This window comes from Lethenteron reissneri, chromosome 39 (genome assembly GCF_015708825.2).
Source record: "Lethenteron reissneri isolate LAM-NWPU_2019-01 chromosome 39, ASM1570882v1, whole genome shotgun sequence".
Taxonomy (NCBI): Eukaryota; Metazoa; Chordata; class Hyperoartia; order Petromyzontiformes; family Petromyzontidae; genus Lethenteron; species Lethenteron reissneri.
Window position 1 is genome coordinate 948,141 of NC_083817.1, and position 16,321 is coordinate 964,461.

The 16,321-nt window shown below is 47.2% G+C and overlaps 1 protein-coding gene across 1 annotated transcript; it reads right to left on the bottom strand.

Moving 5' to 3' along the window:
- Positions 1–4,531: 4,531 nt before the first annotated feature.
- Positions 4,532–16,321, bottom strand: LOC133351998 (uncharacterized). The gene is made up of 9 exons (XM_061567672.1): positions 16,217–16,321; positions 14,820–15,179; positions 13,837–13,947; positions 12,744–12,809; positions 12,184–12,222; positions 10,602–10,634; positions 9,917–9,976; positions 9,368–9,400; positions 4,532–8,654 (listed from the first exon to the last, which is right to left on the bottom strand). The coding sequence occupies exons 1-9, from the start codon at positions 16,272–16,274 to the stop codon at positions 8,611–8,613; spliced, it is 804 nt and encodes a 267-aa protein (XP_061423656.1). The 5' UTR covers positions 16,275–16,321; the 3' UTR covers positions 4,532–8,610.

A 16,321-nucleotide genomic window follows, 5' to 3' on the forward strand; every position in this document is an offset into this window, starting at 1 on the left:
CGCTCCACACGCACACACACCGCTCCACACGCACACACCGCTCCACACACACACACACTGCTCCACACGCACACCGCTCCACACGCACACACACACCGCTCCACACGCACACACATACACACCGCTTCACACACACACACACACCGCTCCACACGCACACCGCTACACACACACACACACCGCTCCACACGCACACACACCGCTCCACACGCACACACGCACACACCGCTCCACACACACACACTGCTCCACACGCACACCGCTCCACACGCACACACCGCTCCACACGCACACACGCACACACCGCTCCACATGCAAACCGCTCCACACGCACACACGCACACACCGCTCCACACACACACCGCTCCACACGCACACACCGCTCCACACGCACACACGCACACCGCTCCATACACACGCCCCGAGGGGGAAGCGCCACCGCCACCCTCCAGCAGCAGTCGCCTTGCCCGCCTCGTGCCACCGAGCTCGGCGCGGTTCCGACGGGGTGCAGCCCCCCCCCCCCGGCTCATGCCCCCCCCCCCCCGGCGCATGAGTAAGGTGAATGTTTTGCCTTATCGTTGGTTGGGACCAGTTTCCTGCTACCGTCACGATGAAGTTGTTTGAGATTGGAGACTGAAACACAGCCCATTTGTCCTTTTCACGTCCGATTTCTTGTCACTCGTTTTCTGTGCGAACTGAAAAATGATGTTCCTCTCTCGGGCATTGTCCCACCACACACACGTGGTGGGACAATGCCACCACGAGTGTGTGGTGGGACAATGCCACCACGTGTGTGCCCCCGTGCTGCGCCAGCATCTCCACATCCACTGCACAGCCCTTCACATCTCCTGGCCCGCCACGTGGTACCGCATCCTTCTTAGATTCGCTGTCCACTTGTACCCTAGGGGGTCCCTTCTTCCGCTGTTCTTACGACGTGTCTGGTATAATTAGTGATTGTACTTTGTTATGTGTATGTTGCGCAGAGCCTCAAAGTTGTAATTGATGATGTATCACTATTTGTTGTTGCCTCTTGTAAATTGTCATTGCTCATCTTCTAGTTTTATACATTTTGAACGATGCAAGATTGTAAGCCAGTTTCATGGAATGAGAATAAACTGTTGATGCTGAAATTAAATAATAAAATTATACTGCATTAGTTAAATCATATTATTTAGACCTAACATTTTAAATCACTCACGTCTTTACTTAAAACATATATATTTCAATTTTAATATTGCTATCACGTGCCCGTGTGCGGTCTCAGTAGAAGGGACTAGAACTTCCTTGGCAAAATAAAGGTGTTGCCCTGAAATTGCTTGTTTGTGTCATCAATTGACCCAACAAAAACATTCATAATGTTTTAATATATATGTGTAAGAGACATATGTAGCATTGAATTCTGAATGGTGTGCAATATTGTATTTCCAGATTTAGCATTTACATGGCAGATGCATCACATTATCAATAATGCTGTCGCCATTCCACGACCGCAGATCAGAAGAGCGGTGAGATGTTATTCGGTTTTATGTCCATGGAGGGAGTAAAGTCAAGGGACGTTAACTGAAGAATCAAGCTATAACGTGTGTGAACATTTACGAATCGGAGAAATGGCTGAATTAGGGAAAGCATTCAAGGGCTTCGAGTCGGCATGTGGTTGATCAGACCAAACAATCTTCTGCGTCACGATTTTCCCTGAACATTTCCGGCTCCCAACAGGCACACGCTGTGTCGAAAGTTCAAATGGCCATCGATAATTATTCAATGCGCGGTTTCAACGCGCTTACCTCTGACGACCGGTACACGCCGCGGTCCCACTCGGCGTGAACCTGTAGACCCAGGCCACGCTGACGCAGTTGGCAGCCTTGACGCCCCTTGGTGACCTTTAGCCTCAATGCGGAGGGGCCTCGCGCTGCCCTGCGAGACCTCCAATTGACGTCTTGGGCTCGTGACGTCGGCGAGCATCGTGGGTGTAATGATTGAAGAAAAGAGACGAAACAATCGATACAGAATAAGTACCAGGGTCATGCCCCCATTCACTACTCAACTAGCACCGTTTTAAGAATCGCGAGTGTCTTGAATCGCTGTGCTGAAACACACTTTGAGTTTGGTTGATGGCTGACATAACCAAGGGCTTGGTGAATATTTGAGTGCCACTTTATTTGTACTTATCGACGGTGAATAATTTAATGCGAAATCAGAAACTTGGCTTTAGCTTGAGAAATTATGACCACGCCAGGCCGTTTGTTTACGTAGCTATAAAATCATAGCCACTTCCATAAACATTCGCTGATAATTCACAGCTCTCTGTGACCTACATCGCCGTTCTATCCGCGTGCCACCCAACTTAAATTCTTGGCACTCAACATCATTGACTGTCCTCAGCCAATGGTGCAAATTCCATATTTATATGGTGGGAACCAATGTATTCATTGGAGGGCCACTGTTGACTCTCTACAGCCTGCAGTCACCACCGTTATCATTCTATAAACCTGTTCACGGGACGAAAGGAAAAACATAGGTAACGGTATTAAAGGATCTTTATGCACGGGCGTAGCTTGTGCTCTAGTGGTAGTGCCTTATGCCGATAATAATCCAGACTTGAATCCGGCCAAGCAGCAGCGTTCTGGAAAATATCGAGAGAGAATTAAAGCCTCGGTCTGGTTCACTCCCAGGAAGTGATTCGTGCCTCTAAATTCGCGTAGCAAATGCCGTCACGGGCCGCGTGAGTGGTGCGCTCGGCTGCACCGGTGACTTCTCAACTCGAGTCGTGTTCACCCATTCATCGTCTGTCGATGAAGTGGGAGCATTTAATTAGTTTCCCCATCGGATTAAAATGCGAGCAAGCAGGGCAATGTGCAATGCAGGAAATTAAGAGCAGCGTTGAGTCATGCACCGGATACAACCGCACAAGTCCAGCGTGGCGTATATACTTCGTCTTTTTTATTGTGGGAAGCGGTGCTGAGGGCACACTTTGATTCCACATTGCTCCAGGCACACCAGTGGTCAACTTGGTATCACGAATGTACCAGATAGACGCAAGCCACACAGAAAGGGAAGGCATGTATGCATGTGCATGCTTCCTGCAACACTTCCCGGAATACGTTTCTCCTCGGGAGCATGTTGTCGATCATAGATGCAGGTTAAAGGCATCATTCTAACGTTTAAGCAGAGTCGGCTAGCTTTAGCAGGACACGTTATTAGAAGGGGTGACGGCTGATGGTCAAGAATAATGACAACATATCAGCCGAGGAATGGAATATCTGAGAGGACGTTCACAGAGGAGATGGAGCGATGGAATTAGCTCGTGGGTTTGCCGCAGCTTGATGATGAATAACGTTAACGTTCAAATGTTGCGTTAATGCCATTTATAAAAGGTGACAAAGGCACAGCCCTGCAATTGCTTGCTCACTGCACTGCTGGCGGAAGGGCCTCCACTACAGCGGGCTCCCGAGAGCTTCTCTCCGGGGGTTAACCTCCACTCTTGCATGTCGCCACGGCTTCTTGGAGGTGTGGATACCCACACTTTGCCCCGCCAAGCATGACCTGCCGATGGACTGCGGTACATCGATTCATACCGTTGGGTGGACGGAGTCAGGGGGGGGGGATGTATTCAACTTGCGCCATTGTTTCAAATGGCGTTTAAAATCAAGTTAGAATTAGCAGCCCACAAGCCGCTATATACGTGGATAGTGTGCTCTACAATATGCACTGTGCATTGTCATCGATAGCTATTTTACGTAAGCATACATTTAGAGGAATGTCATCGCTATTTGAAAGTGGGACCTTCGCAAGCTAACGGTTGTGGCTAAAAAACGATGAAACAGTTTTTTTTTATTTCACCAGGTTAAGGCCCACTGAGCTGTGGAGCTCTTTTTCAGAAGCGACCTGGCCACAAATGACAGCCCATCGAAGTGTCTTATCACGTGGACATTTATATCAGCAATCAAATACTCTAAACGCATGTTTCTAAATGTGGAGGGGAAAACCGGAGGCACCGGAGAAAAATCAAAACGACCACGGCGAGAACACGCAAGGTCGTGGGTTCGATACGGTATCGAACCCACGACCTCCTGTACACCAGGCGAGGTAGTTAACATCTCGTCACCGTGGCTGAAGCAGCCGAAGTGGCCCAGAGGACAGCAAGTTTGATACCGGTACTTGGTCTAGTGGATCGCACCCACGAGGGCTAGGGAAACGCCTTTCAGAAGGGGTTGCAGCCTGCTGCAGCCTGCTGCAGCCTGCTGCAGCCTGCTGCAGCCTGCTGCAGCCTGCTGCAGCCTGCTGCAGCCTGCTGCAGCCTGCTGCAGCCTGCTGCAGCCTGCTGCAGCCTGCTGCAGCCTGCTGCAGCCTGCTGCAGCCTGCTGCAGCATGGATACCGTGCAGGAGGTATCTTGAATGTGCACGGGGAACGTCAGCGTAACGCCTAACCCAACCACACTCACACTCACACAGCATCACGTGAAGTCTTTTCCTCATACTACAATGCAATAAGTGAAGTTGTTTCGTTTCAGAATGACAATGCCTTGCAGAATACAGTAACAACATTTTTTATTAACCACAAGTTTATTGAAGAAAAGAGCTTCCTAAAAATGTAATATCGTACCGTTTTAAACTACAGCGAGGATTTTTGTTTAAAATAAAGATGCTTACGTTTTAAGAAAAGCAGAGCTTGTTTTTGTTTACTATCACAAAAAGATTAACTGTATTAGTAACACATATTACACACATATTACAATAATAGTAACAAAAATATATTTTTAAAAAATGTAACACAATGTAAAATTGTATAAACTGTATTAATTCTAGATTTGAAGCTTTCGTGACTGCAAGGATTCATATTCTTAGTTTTTTTCGGTAAAGTCACGTATCTTGATACAGCAATCGTGCTGTGACTGTTCCACTTGAAGACGGAGGCTTGTGTTGCTTCCGAAACGTCGTGATTTTTATTTTATTTTTATTTTACTTTTATTCATTTAAATTTTTTTACCTACGTGACTTTACCGAAAAAAAAACCTAAGAATTTGTATAAACTGTGTAAAGAGCGTAGCCCTGAAATTTCTGGCTCACACCACTGCTGGCAGAAGGGCCTCTACTACAGCGAGCTCTGGTGAGCCCCCTCTAGAGGGTGTTTTTGGCCTACTCTTCCATGTGGGAATCACCAACACTTTGCCCCACCACACATGACGGCGGTTGAAAGGGCGGAGTGGAGTTTTTTTTTCTTTTTAAATCCCCGAACCTACGTGGGTTCGGGGATTTTAAAAATCTAATTTAAACCCCCCACCAGCCGTTTCAACCACCGCGCCAGGAGGCTGAACCGAGCTGGTGCCCTGCGAGTCGCAGTGCATTATTTCCACGATACCCGCGTAACCGTGGTATTACATTTATATACGTGATTATAGCTTTGGGTACATAAGGCATCGTTAAATCAGCATTTGCTAACTTACTAATACATGGAGCTTGACTTGTCTGTAAGTCAAATGGCTTCAACGCAAATATTCGTGTGGCAACAAAACAAGATACAGTCGTGCAAAATTGACTAATTTCCAATGAAATACACAGGTTTTGACCTCTCTGTAATGCCACTGAGTAGGTTGTCGCTGTTGTGCTGATGGCTCTCTGTTTCCTGTTGGTCGCGGCACGTGGAACAAAACGACGACCAGGACACACGCGACGAGAGTCCTGTGATACACGTGATACATCCCGGCTCAACGACTGTAGAAACATCGTTAAGCCTTATTTCATTTAATACACAAATATAAGAAAAAAAACTTCAAGAAAAGCAGAATTCTAAAACTAATTATAAACTTTCGGTTAAACAAATTTGCATCAAATGTATGACGAACATTTATTCCCAATAATGTATTTGCATCACGGTTGCTAAGCAAAGGCTGAAAGGCGCAACATGCCAAGTGGCCAGCAACAAGCAGCACGATTGTGGAAGGTTAAAGAGACGAGCGTGGCACGCGCTGATTTACTCGAGAAAGGTCATCGCAGGAACTTGCCAAAAGAGGCGACGGGATGGAATTCCCAAATGGAGCAGTGCGATGAAAGAAGCCGAGAGAGGAGAGTTTCGACCTGCAGTGTGGCGGTTTGTTATAGTATAGATTCCACCAATTTGAATAAAATTAGCAATCAAAATGTATTTGTGTGATCCTGTATGCATGCATTAATGGTAATGCTGAATAGCTTGGCTCTTGCTCGGGAGGTTTATTTTTCCTTCATTATCACGAGTGAGGCCCCTATTGACAGGCCGCAACTGGGAATAGTTATAATTCGTGTTTGTTAATGAATATAAACTATATTACACATCACATATTACTGGACGCGTTAGTGAAGGCAACAGTGAGCCAACATTTAAGAATACACAATTGACAGTCCCGTGTACAACTGCCTTGCGCAAGGTTTCTTGCCGGGGTTTTTTCCATGGTATTTATCGATATCTCAGTACACACGCTCCCACTGGGTGTTGCAGGCTGGTGTTGACATTCGTGTCAGAGGTTTCACAGTCACAGGATCGTGTCCTGTTCCAGGCTCAGCGCTCGAGTGGGCGGCGTGCCATCGTAAGGCGATGAATTCACTCCCAGGCTGGGGTTGACTCAGCCCATCATCCCTCTAGGGTTGATAAAAGAATACTACTTTGTGGGGAGGTCAACAGTTGTTGTCCTATGGATAGACATGCCTCCTTCTTAAGAATGTGGAATTGCCACCATCAGCTCCGGCCTGTAAACAGCAGGTGAGCACAGCTTTGATGCTCTGAGCAGGAAATCCCTTTGCCTTTAGACTGTATGTGGACGAAGCGTTTACATTTTTACGTTGGTAAGATATTGACAAGAGGATAGAGAAGAATAATGATGAACAGGGAAGTGTCACAAATACTCCAAGTAGGCCGGACGTGGAGTCGGATGGAGGAAGGTGGCGTGCACTGCGGACTGCCACGCCACCTCCTCCTCCTCCTCGGCAAGGTCAAAGATAGAAGGGCGCGAGGAAGACAAAGAGGGACGCGGTGGCGGGGGGTTGGATGGGGTTGAGGAGCGGATGCAGCTGAGCACGACCTCCGATAGATCGAATGTTCCTGCATCCGACTTGCAGTACCAGTGAAGGTGCCGGGCTTGCACAGGGGAGAGGCTGGGTGGTGTGGAGTGTGTACTCTTAAGTAGTACACATAGTAAGGGTTGTTGTTTAGGGTGTAAAGATACGTGAATTTGTCGATTACATTTGAGTCTCAGGCTCACGATGCCTGCATTGAATGGTATGACAACTGATTATATAATTAGTTCTTGGATTATCACCGTGACCTGGAATCGTAAGAATGTATTGCATTGCGAGGGAGGGGGGCAGGGGATATCATTACAGATTGCAGGCCGAATTGTTTTGTTTGATTACCGATTGCTGGTGCCTCCTTTTAAAGAGTGTTCATGGCCTTACTCCGAATGGCATTTGACGAACTTAAAAGTGCTGCTTGCACTGTACATGAAAGTGGAAACAACGTGCGGTCATCTGATGTCACCAATGTGGTGATCTGGAGTTGCAACGTTTCGTTTACACAAATGATAAATGCTGCTGATTTACAGTAACGGTAATGATACTTCATGAACTTCCGTATTGAACACAGCGAGACAAATCAAGTTCAAACCGGGAGTGAAGAAGTCCTCTGAACTGAAATAATAGTTGTAAAGAGATTTCCGTGCCACACTGTCAAATATAATCATTGTTCCTCGGTAGAGGTGGGACGATATCCAGGGTTATTGTTCAAGATTCAATTCTACTTGAATATTCCCGTGAATGGGAATTCCTCTCGTGTCTGCACGGGTGATCTTAACTCATCACATTTGACACGTGTACAGCCATTTGTCAATCAACTGCTGGGTCTGGGCCTCCCCTTGCCATGCGAGCCTTGGGGGGTATTGACCATACTTCACCACACTGGTCAGTGTGGGTTTGTGAAAGGAAAAGGGTCCATGATTTGTTCCGATGTCACTTGCCACTGTTGTTAGCCGTGGCCGGGATTCAATCTTGGGATGCGGGGTTCTTAGCGCAGTGCAGTAACTCCCGTGGTGTCAATTTGGAGCGTGTATTGTGGCGTTATGAATCTATAGTCAACGGCGGTCAAACAGTTAGTGAGCGATGCGGTGGCAAGATGGTGAGCGCACTGCCGCCGTGAACGAGGTTTGATCGCTGGCCACGGCAAGTCTCGGTGGCGAGTGACATCCCTGCTGGTTCTGAGACCCCCCTTCACTAACCGACCATCGTGGTGAAGTCTGGTCAAGCAACACTTATGCCTGGCAAGGCACAGGGAGGCCTTCAGCCACCAGTGGCTTGCCAAAGGGCTATTAATGATGTTGGTTCGTTTACATTTGTGCACGGTTTGTACGAACAAACTGACACTCGTGGCGCAGACAGCGCGTCCATTCCGCACTGGCGGATCGGCGAAGGGAGAGGAGGGATCGTGGCTGGGTGGGAAGAAGTCCACTGGAGGTCAACAACAATCCGCTGGCCTGGGGAAGGGTGCTAGGACGGATTTGTCAAGATACACAGGGCGGCTCTCTATTTTAAAGCTTCTATCGTGCAGGAACATGATGACTTGTACTTTTGCATGTTTTATAAATTAATTTACGAGCTGCTGGGGCTGTCGGGGCTTCTGTGGGCTGCTGGGTCTGCAATAAAGCAAATCATTTGTTCGTGTAAAAATGTGTGAGACAAAACACCGCAGGACATTGAATCTTGTAATGTGTAACATATTAAAATAAAAAAGATTGGAAGGCATTAAGTTAAAACGAGAGAGCTAGTATGTGTCACAGTTTAAGTCTTAATTTCACAAATATCAACTTAAGACAATTATAGCAATGGGAAGACAAGTTAGAAAAGTATAAAACCCCAAATATGAACACAGTACACATTTACTGTCAATTCTATCGGAATAAAAACGTCACCGGTGATATATAGCTCATTATCTATAGTACCACGGGTCCCTGGATTCTTACAGTCAGAATTAACTCAAGTCTGTACAGCACTATATCAGCCTGCTTAAAATGTTGTTTAATTGTGTTTCTTTCATGTATTCTGCAAATGCAATGTGTGCAGTAATGCAATCGTGTGCTGCGTGGAATTTCAAGCCTATTGGCTGAATTTCACTCAGATAAATGTTATTTGCATAATCTGAACAGCAAGTACTTCGGGAAATAGATTTACTTTTAAACGAATAAGCACAGCACACATATTCCATAAGTGCCGTCTCGGGGCCAAGTAGCTGTCATACGTGTCTGGGTGTCTCTGAGCAACTTTTAAAGGAGAATCATCTATTTGGATCAAACTGGATGTGAAGCACACGCCCGCTAATTCACGGTGAGTGAACACAAATTAATTTTACCTTTTGCAGTTGGTGCAAGGGTTTCATAAGCACCTGCGGACAACACGTGGATAAAACAAAGCATACGGATTAGAAGCAATCCACATGAACATCATGAACACAGCGTACAGTGCTTATGAAGAGTGAGCACCCAGCAGCACAATAGTGCAGCGTAGTCCATGTGAGAGTGCTCCACTGACGCTCACAGGCCTTGACTTAGCCACTCGGCCCATCATCCCTCCTGGGTTGATAAATGAGTGCCACTTTGTGTGAATCTATGTATGTATGCTGAACTTCTTTCGCACTATACGTAGCCAAGCGTGCTAATCGGAGGTGCAGTCATCATTTGTACTAATTAGTCCCTGCGATGAGAATTAGGAATTTTCACGGTTGGAGATGGGTACGACTAGTGTTGTTGAGATGAGTACACGAATGAGCATGGAGGCACTTTGATTGCAGATACTGTAATGTGTACATGTAAAGAACATCTCCGTTTAACAAGGGCCCACTGGTGGAGCATGTTCTGTGAGGACAGAGGTGCGACTCCAATTTCCACCCAGACAGGTTTACCTTCATTGACCACATGTTGCTTCAAAGATTCGTAGGGTGTGTCATGGCCATGCTCAGATCCTGGTCGAAGCAAAGCAAAAACATTAAGATAAAACTAGAGAAACTCATATAAACGTCACAGTTGAAATCTTAATTTTCCAAAACGAATTGCAACTGTCAACCAACAAACTTGAGTAACGGGAATAGAGTCGAGATATGTATTTCTTAAACCTCTAAAAGAATAGCAGAGAATATATTTGATCACTGTTTACCTAGCTCAAAGGTGACAGGTGATATGTAGCTCATAATCTACCGTACCGCAGGTTCCTGGATCCTTGCAGTCAGAATGAACTCTCACTCAAGGCTGTACAGAACTATGTGAGCCTCCCTGAGACATGTACAAATGTTGCTTCTTATAATGTAGGTTTTAAAAGCCATGTATGCAGCAATGCAGAGAAATGCTTTGCAGCATGCAAAGTCGTTAGTGGGCTTAATGTGACTTAGTGGAAAGTCATTTGTATCGTTTAAACCACAACTTCCTAAGGAAATATACTTTTTTTGAAAAGAATAAACACAGCACGCATAATCAGTCAGTATCGTGCACTTGGGGCTGATAAGCTCTTACACGTCTGGATATCTTTGATCAACTTAAAAAGGAGGGTTTGTTTCCTGATTTATCGACAGAAAGTTTACAGAAATGAGTTACCCTGTTCAGCGCCCTGAGTGGTATCACGTTCACCTGCAAAGTAAAAGCATGTGGATTTGAAGCAATTCATGTTGGAAACATTCATATCCTGTCTCAGAGGCAGGATAAACAGCACACAACCACATGATATGCTGCTGTGTAAGATCATTTATCAGTGGGCCCTATTGTTCGATTGATCGACATACGAACAGTCATTGACTTACAAACACAATTAGTTCCTGAGACCTGTTCGTAATAGGGCTGAACGATTAATCGATTGCAAATCGAAATCGCAATTTGAAACAATGCGATTAGCAAATCGCAAAGACTGCGATCTTTAGCGATTTAAAAAGTCCTATTTCTTTCTCATTATATATTTATTATAACTTTATTTAACTTAACAATTGTTCTGTTTGAGTGTTCTATTTTGATATATTTTTTTAAAGAAATACATGTGGGAAGCAATTCATATATTTTAGTTGTCATCCTTGCATTAGAATATACAGAGCAGTTCATATTTTGATGGTATCATGCGGTAATGCTCCATCACATGTTTTAAATATATTACACAGTGAATATTGAACTGAAGCTTGACTTAAATTTTTTATCGCAAATCCAATCGCAATATGTCAGAAAAATCGCAATTAGACATTTTCCCCAAATCGCTCAACCCTAGTTCGTAAGTCGTACAGTTCGTAAGTCGGAACAGCAATCTAGTATATTTAAAAGCCCACAAACACATAAACACTCACTCCCAGCACGAAGCTGACTCATTGCATATCGCGGAGGATTGCTCAGCTGAACAAAATAGTGCCGCAGTTTTATTTGCAAGTGAGAGTTCTTGTTTAAAGTCAATGTAACAAAAATTGCGACAAATCTTTCATGGAAGCTGGTTTATAAGTGCGGATGTTCGCTATGCGGTTGTTCGTACATTGAGGCCTCTCTGAACACTCATAGGCTGTCACTGAACCACTTAGCCCAGGGGTCGGCAACCTACGGCTCCGGAGCCGCATGCGGCTCTTTACGGGCTGCTTCTTGACGATATGTACGTATGTACAGTATGTACTCAGATGCATTGCGGCTCTTGAAATACTGAATTTTGTACCGAATTGGAAAGAAATGGCTCTTCTTGTTATTTTGGTTGCCGACGCCTGACTTAGACCATCAGCCTATAATCTCTTTGGGGTTGATAAAATAGGTACCACTTTGTTGGAGCAGGGCGAGCAGCTCAGGGAGTGGCTGTGTTGGCAGCGCGTCTGCCCACGTGTGTGTCCCACGATGCGCGTGCCACGCTCCGCCTGCTATCGAGGTCTGGCCCCTCAGATCTGACCCAAGTCAGCGCGAGGCTGCTGCGGTCCGGGTGGGTTCAACACGCGTCTATTGATTGCGTCGATCCGCGCCAAACTTGACATGCTGGCCTAGCAGCCAGGGTGGGGGCTAATGACGCGTTCATTGCGTGTGACGTCGGCGGCATGGCTCGGATCCTGTGGTGGAGCACGGCCCGAACAACCGCCTCACATCCAGGGGGGGGGGGGCCTTTATCCACTCGTGCACTCAGAATTGTTTTGAAATTCACCCAGATACAGAGCCCCGTGCTTCTCACCGTGCACGTCGATCATTTCGTAGTGGGATTCCTCCGTTCCTGTTCAGCAGGGGGCGGGGGAGGGCAATGGAGATGAACGTTCATCTCGCAACGCACTACACCAACATTCACCTTGCAACCCCAAAAACATGTATTATGGATATAACTACTTTGTTCCATTAAACCGATGTATTCATTAGCATTACACAATGTATTTACTTTAGCGATTGAGAACCAAAGGGGTTGCGAGGCCGCAGTAACTTGGCTCAAGGTCAACGCCGCGCAGAGGCGCCCCAACGCCCCCGTCCGTCAGTGCTGACGGGAGCCCCGCGGGGAGGTTCCACGCGGCTCCACGTGGCTCCTCGTGGCTCCACGTGGCCCCACGCGGCTCCACGTGTCTCCACTCCTGCGGCACCAAACCCCTTCCCAGCCCCGACTCTAAATGCGATGTCTGTACCCAGTCAGCACGGCAGCAACACCCTGAGCTTGCTTCGTGGTTTAGGAACCGTTGATACGAATCATGTTTGAGGTTGCATCGTAAAATCGAGCATAATCTCAATAAAGACACGAGCGATAAGCACCTGCTTTATTCGGGTCGTGCCCTCTCAGATGTGTGTAGGTATTTTCCTCTGTTCCCTTGCGAGCGACTGCAACAAACACAGCCGTTAACAACAACAAAATACAGAAACAACAAAAATGAACATCTTAGAACCTCTATGGATATAGCGGTAGGAGCTCGTCACGAGGGGTCTTGTTTGTGTGTGTGTGTGGTGTGTGTGTTGTGTGTGTGTTGTGTGTGGTGTGTGTGTAGTGTGTGTGTGTGCAGTGTGTGTGGTGTGTGTTGTGTGTGGTGTGTGTGGTGTGTGTGTTGTGTGTGTTGTGTGTGGTGTGTGTGTAGTGTGTGTAGTGTGTGTGTGGTGTGTAGTGTGTGTGTTGTGTGTGGTGTGTGTGTAGTGTATGGTGTGTGTGTAGTGTGTGTAGTGTGTGTGTGTGTGTGTAGTGTGTGTGGTGTGTGTGGTGTGTGTGTTGTGTGTGTGTGTAGTGTGTGTGGTGTGTGTGTAGTGTGTGTAGTGTGTGTGTAGTGTGTGTGGTGTGTGTGGTGTGGTATGTAGTGTGGTGTGTGTGTGGTGTGTGTGTGTAGTGTGTGTGTAGTGTGTGTAGTGTAGTGTGTGTGTGGTGTGTGGTGTGTGTGTGTAGTGTGTGTGTAGTGTGTGTAGTGTAGTGTGTAGTGTGTGTGTGGTGTGTGTGTGGTGTGTGTGTGTAGTGTGTGTGTGTAGTGTGTGTAGTGTAGTGTGTAGTGTGTGTGTGGTGTGTGTGTGTAGTGTGTGTGTAGTGTGTGTAGTGTAGTGTGTAGTGTGTGTGTAGTGTGTGTGGTGAAAGGTGCCAAGGGCAACAGAACCACCGCGGCCTCCTCCCAGGCCGCCGGCGTGGCGAGTCCAAGCGGGGAAAGTTCGGGAATTCGGGACTGCGCCCGAAACTCCTGGGGACGTTGCTCCGCGTCGTCCCCTTCTCCGAGTCGCTCCCCCCTCTGCGAGTGCCTGCTCTCACCGCCCCTCTTGCGAGTTGCCGGCTCGTGAGGAGGAGCCGCTTGTACCGACTGCCACGGCTGCAGGCGATGCTCTCCCCCCTCACGCCCGCGGGGGGGGGGGGGAGATGAGGGCGAGGTACCGTTACCTTTGTGACGTTTGCGTACGCAGCAGCAGATGATGATGATGGACGTGACAACCACGAAAAGCGCAGCGGCGGCGGCGGCGCCCAAGATTAGTGGGAAGACGCTGCCCTTTGCTGAGAGATGCGTTTTGTTCCCGTGGTGCCCATCGCCGGTGCCATGGAAGAACCAGAGGGGATACAAACAAAGAATAAACAACCGTCGGTGACAACAGCCTGACGCACGAGCCGCAATGTCACCGGCACCAGTTCAGGGGTCAAGAAATCCGCGGTTCGTCAGTCAGGTGTTGTCATAGCGAAGGAGCTGTCGGGACAACGTTGGGCAACGTTATGTCAGGGTCGTGCTGCAGACGAAGAAGCGAGTCAAGGGGAAGGAAGACAGGTGAGCGCCACAGGGAGGATGGAGTGTGCAGCGTGTGGGCAATTTCACGTGGACATGCTGTATCGGATTATACATGTTTCTCAATCGGAAACGAAATATTAGCGAGTAAGAGCCTACACGTTTAGCTGGAAGATAAATCAACGTTCAATCATGATGGGGTTTTCCAGCTTTACTTGAGCCCCATGAAAACAACGCTGCCTCCTCCTGCTGCTGGTTGTAAGGGCAACTCGGGGTGTCCCACCTCTTGGTGGCACGTCAAGAGCCACTCAGCCACCGCTGCTGTTTGCTCGTAACGAGCAAGCGTCCCGCAGGACTCTGCGCACAGCCGTGCCGACGATGATGATCACCGCGCGTGGCGACACCACGCACGGTGTGTTCACCTGCGGGGGTGTTCACCCTAAATGCCATGTGTGCCAGTGTCACGGGCAAGTTGGGCCACATTTTAAAATTACTCGCAAATGTCCTTAAGTAGGTAAAGCCACTTTGCAGCATCGCCACCTACCGTGACGATACCCGTCTGTGAACCACATCGGTGCCTTCGTGATGGTGGCCTGCGCTGTCAGAATGTTGTGAACGCCACGCGCAGTAAAAGTCGATGTCGACTTACCCATGGGTAGAGTCACTGATGTCGTGTATAACAACTTAAACCCATCCCCATAGATCTTGCACGTGTAGGTGCCACCGTCACTCGCATTAAAAGACTTGATGAAGAGAGAATTCTTTGAATTGCCCTCGGTTAAGATCTTGATCCTGTCGGAGAGATGCGTTCCTGGCAGCGTGTCTGTCAATTTGGTATCGTAGTTGTAGTCGATAATGTAAGTGTAAAAAGGAACGGGTCCGCTGGCTGGCTTGTAGTGCCACACGACCCTCCTGAGGTTGACGCTCGGGCTGAGGGCCGCCTCGTAACCAGAGCAGTGCACCTCCTGGCCCTCTCCTGCTGCGGCCGCGTTGGATGCACAGCACGGACCTAAAAGGACATGGAAGTTGCACAGGAATCATTTCATTCGACGGTGGCGGCCCAGTGGGAAATCGTGCCTCGGCAAAACTTAGGTATGTTCTCCCCCTGTTCTGCATGGGTTTTCTCCGGGGTCTCTGGGTTTGTTCAATGCATTGGGGGAAATTAACGTGCTATACAATGTAGCTGGTGTTGGCCGTAACATCCGAATGTAAAACAATTACACCGCAAATTATTCGATTGAGATTACACACAGTGGCATGGCCCCATAATGCGAAATATTTGCAGGAAAAAGGTGTATTTATGTAATATTACTTTATTTACAAGGTAAAACCTTCTAAGCTATTAGATCTTTGTCAGAGGCGACCTGGCCACGCGTGATGAATGCTCTTCGAAGTGGCTGATATCATCATCAAGTGTGGGAATTTATCGTAACAGTCGTATAATCTTAACGGATGTTGTGGCTACATGTGGAGGGGAAAACCTGGAGAAGCATTCATACGAGCACCAGAGAGACAGCGAACATGCGGACTCCAAAATATTTAGAAGTGAGTAGTTTGTCTAGATTGTTCCTCCCCACAAAGAACTCGGCCCGCTGTGGCCAGTCCCGCCTGTGGTAGTGCGCCTTGGTGTCTGAATCTTTTGTAGTCATTCTTGTGTTACTTTAGTATAGATACATGTTCGTTTTGATTAATATGTAGTTTTTTTATGACTTTATGTGAACGAAAAGACACAAATTCGCCCGTTTTCTCATTGAAAATAGCTACATTTCAAAATGTCACTGTCCTGGTCACAAAAGCAAAGTTTGTGGGGAATAATAGCCATTTTCTGTACTTGTGAGGCATAAGCAATTAGAAAATAATACTTACTACCCAATAATTGTTATTGGTATCGTGTATACAATTTAGTAAACAGCGTTTCAAACGAATAAATGTGTAAAAAAATCACTCCTGTATTGAATCGATGGTGCAGCAAGTGTTAAATGCAATAGAGTAAAGATAACTTAGATGCTGAATGTCATGAAAAAATATAGAAAAATATCTACTTACACACATCGCGCTGACTGAAAATAAGAAGCAACAGCCAAAGGGAATGTGTGGGTAACATCTTGTACGGCGTTCTCTCCTCTCTCGTCTCACAAGTCTCTCGTCTCC

Bases quoted from the DNA above. Each gene is read 5' to 3' on its own strand.
- LOC133351998 (XM_061567672.1), bottom strand. From the start codon at position 16,274: ATGTTACCCACACATTCCCTTTGGCTGTTGCTTCTTATTTTCAGTCAG. The intron at 9,977-10,601 runs GTAACTCATTTC...TGCTTCGACCAG, and splicing joins CACTCAGGGCGCTGAACAGG to GATCTGAGCATGGCCATGAC. The intron at 9,401-9,916 runs GTAAACCTGTCT...TGTTGTCCGCAG, and splicing joins GCAACATGTGGTCAATGAAG to GTGCTTATGAAACCCTTGCA.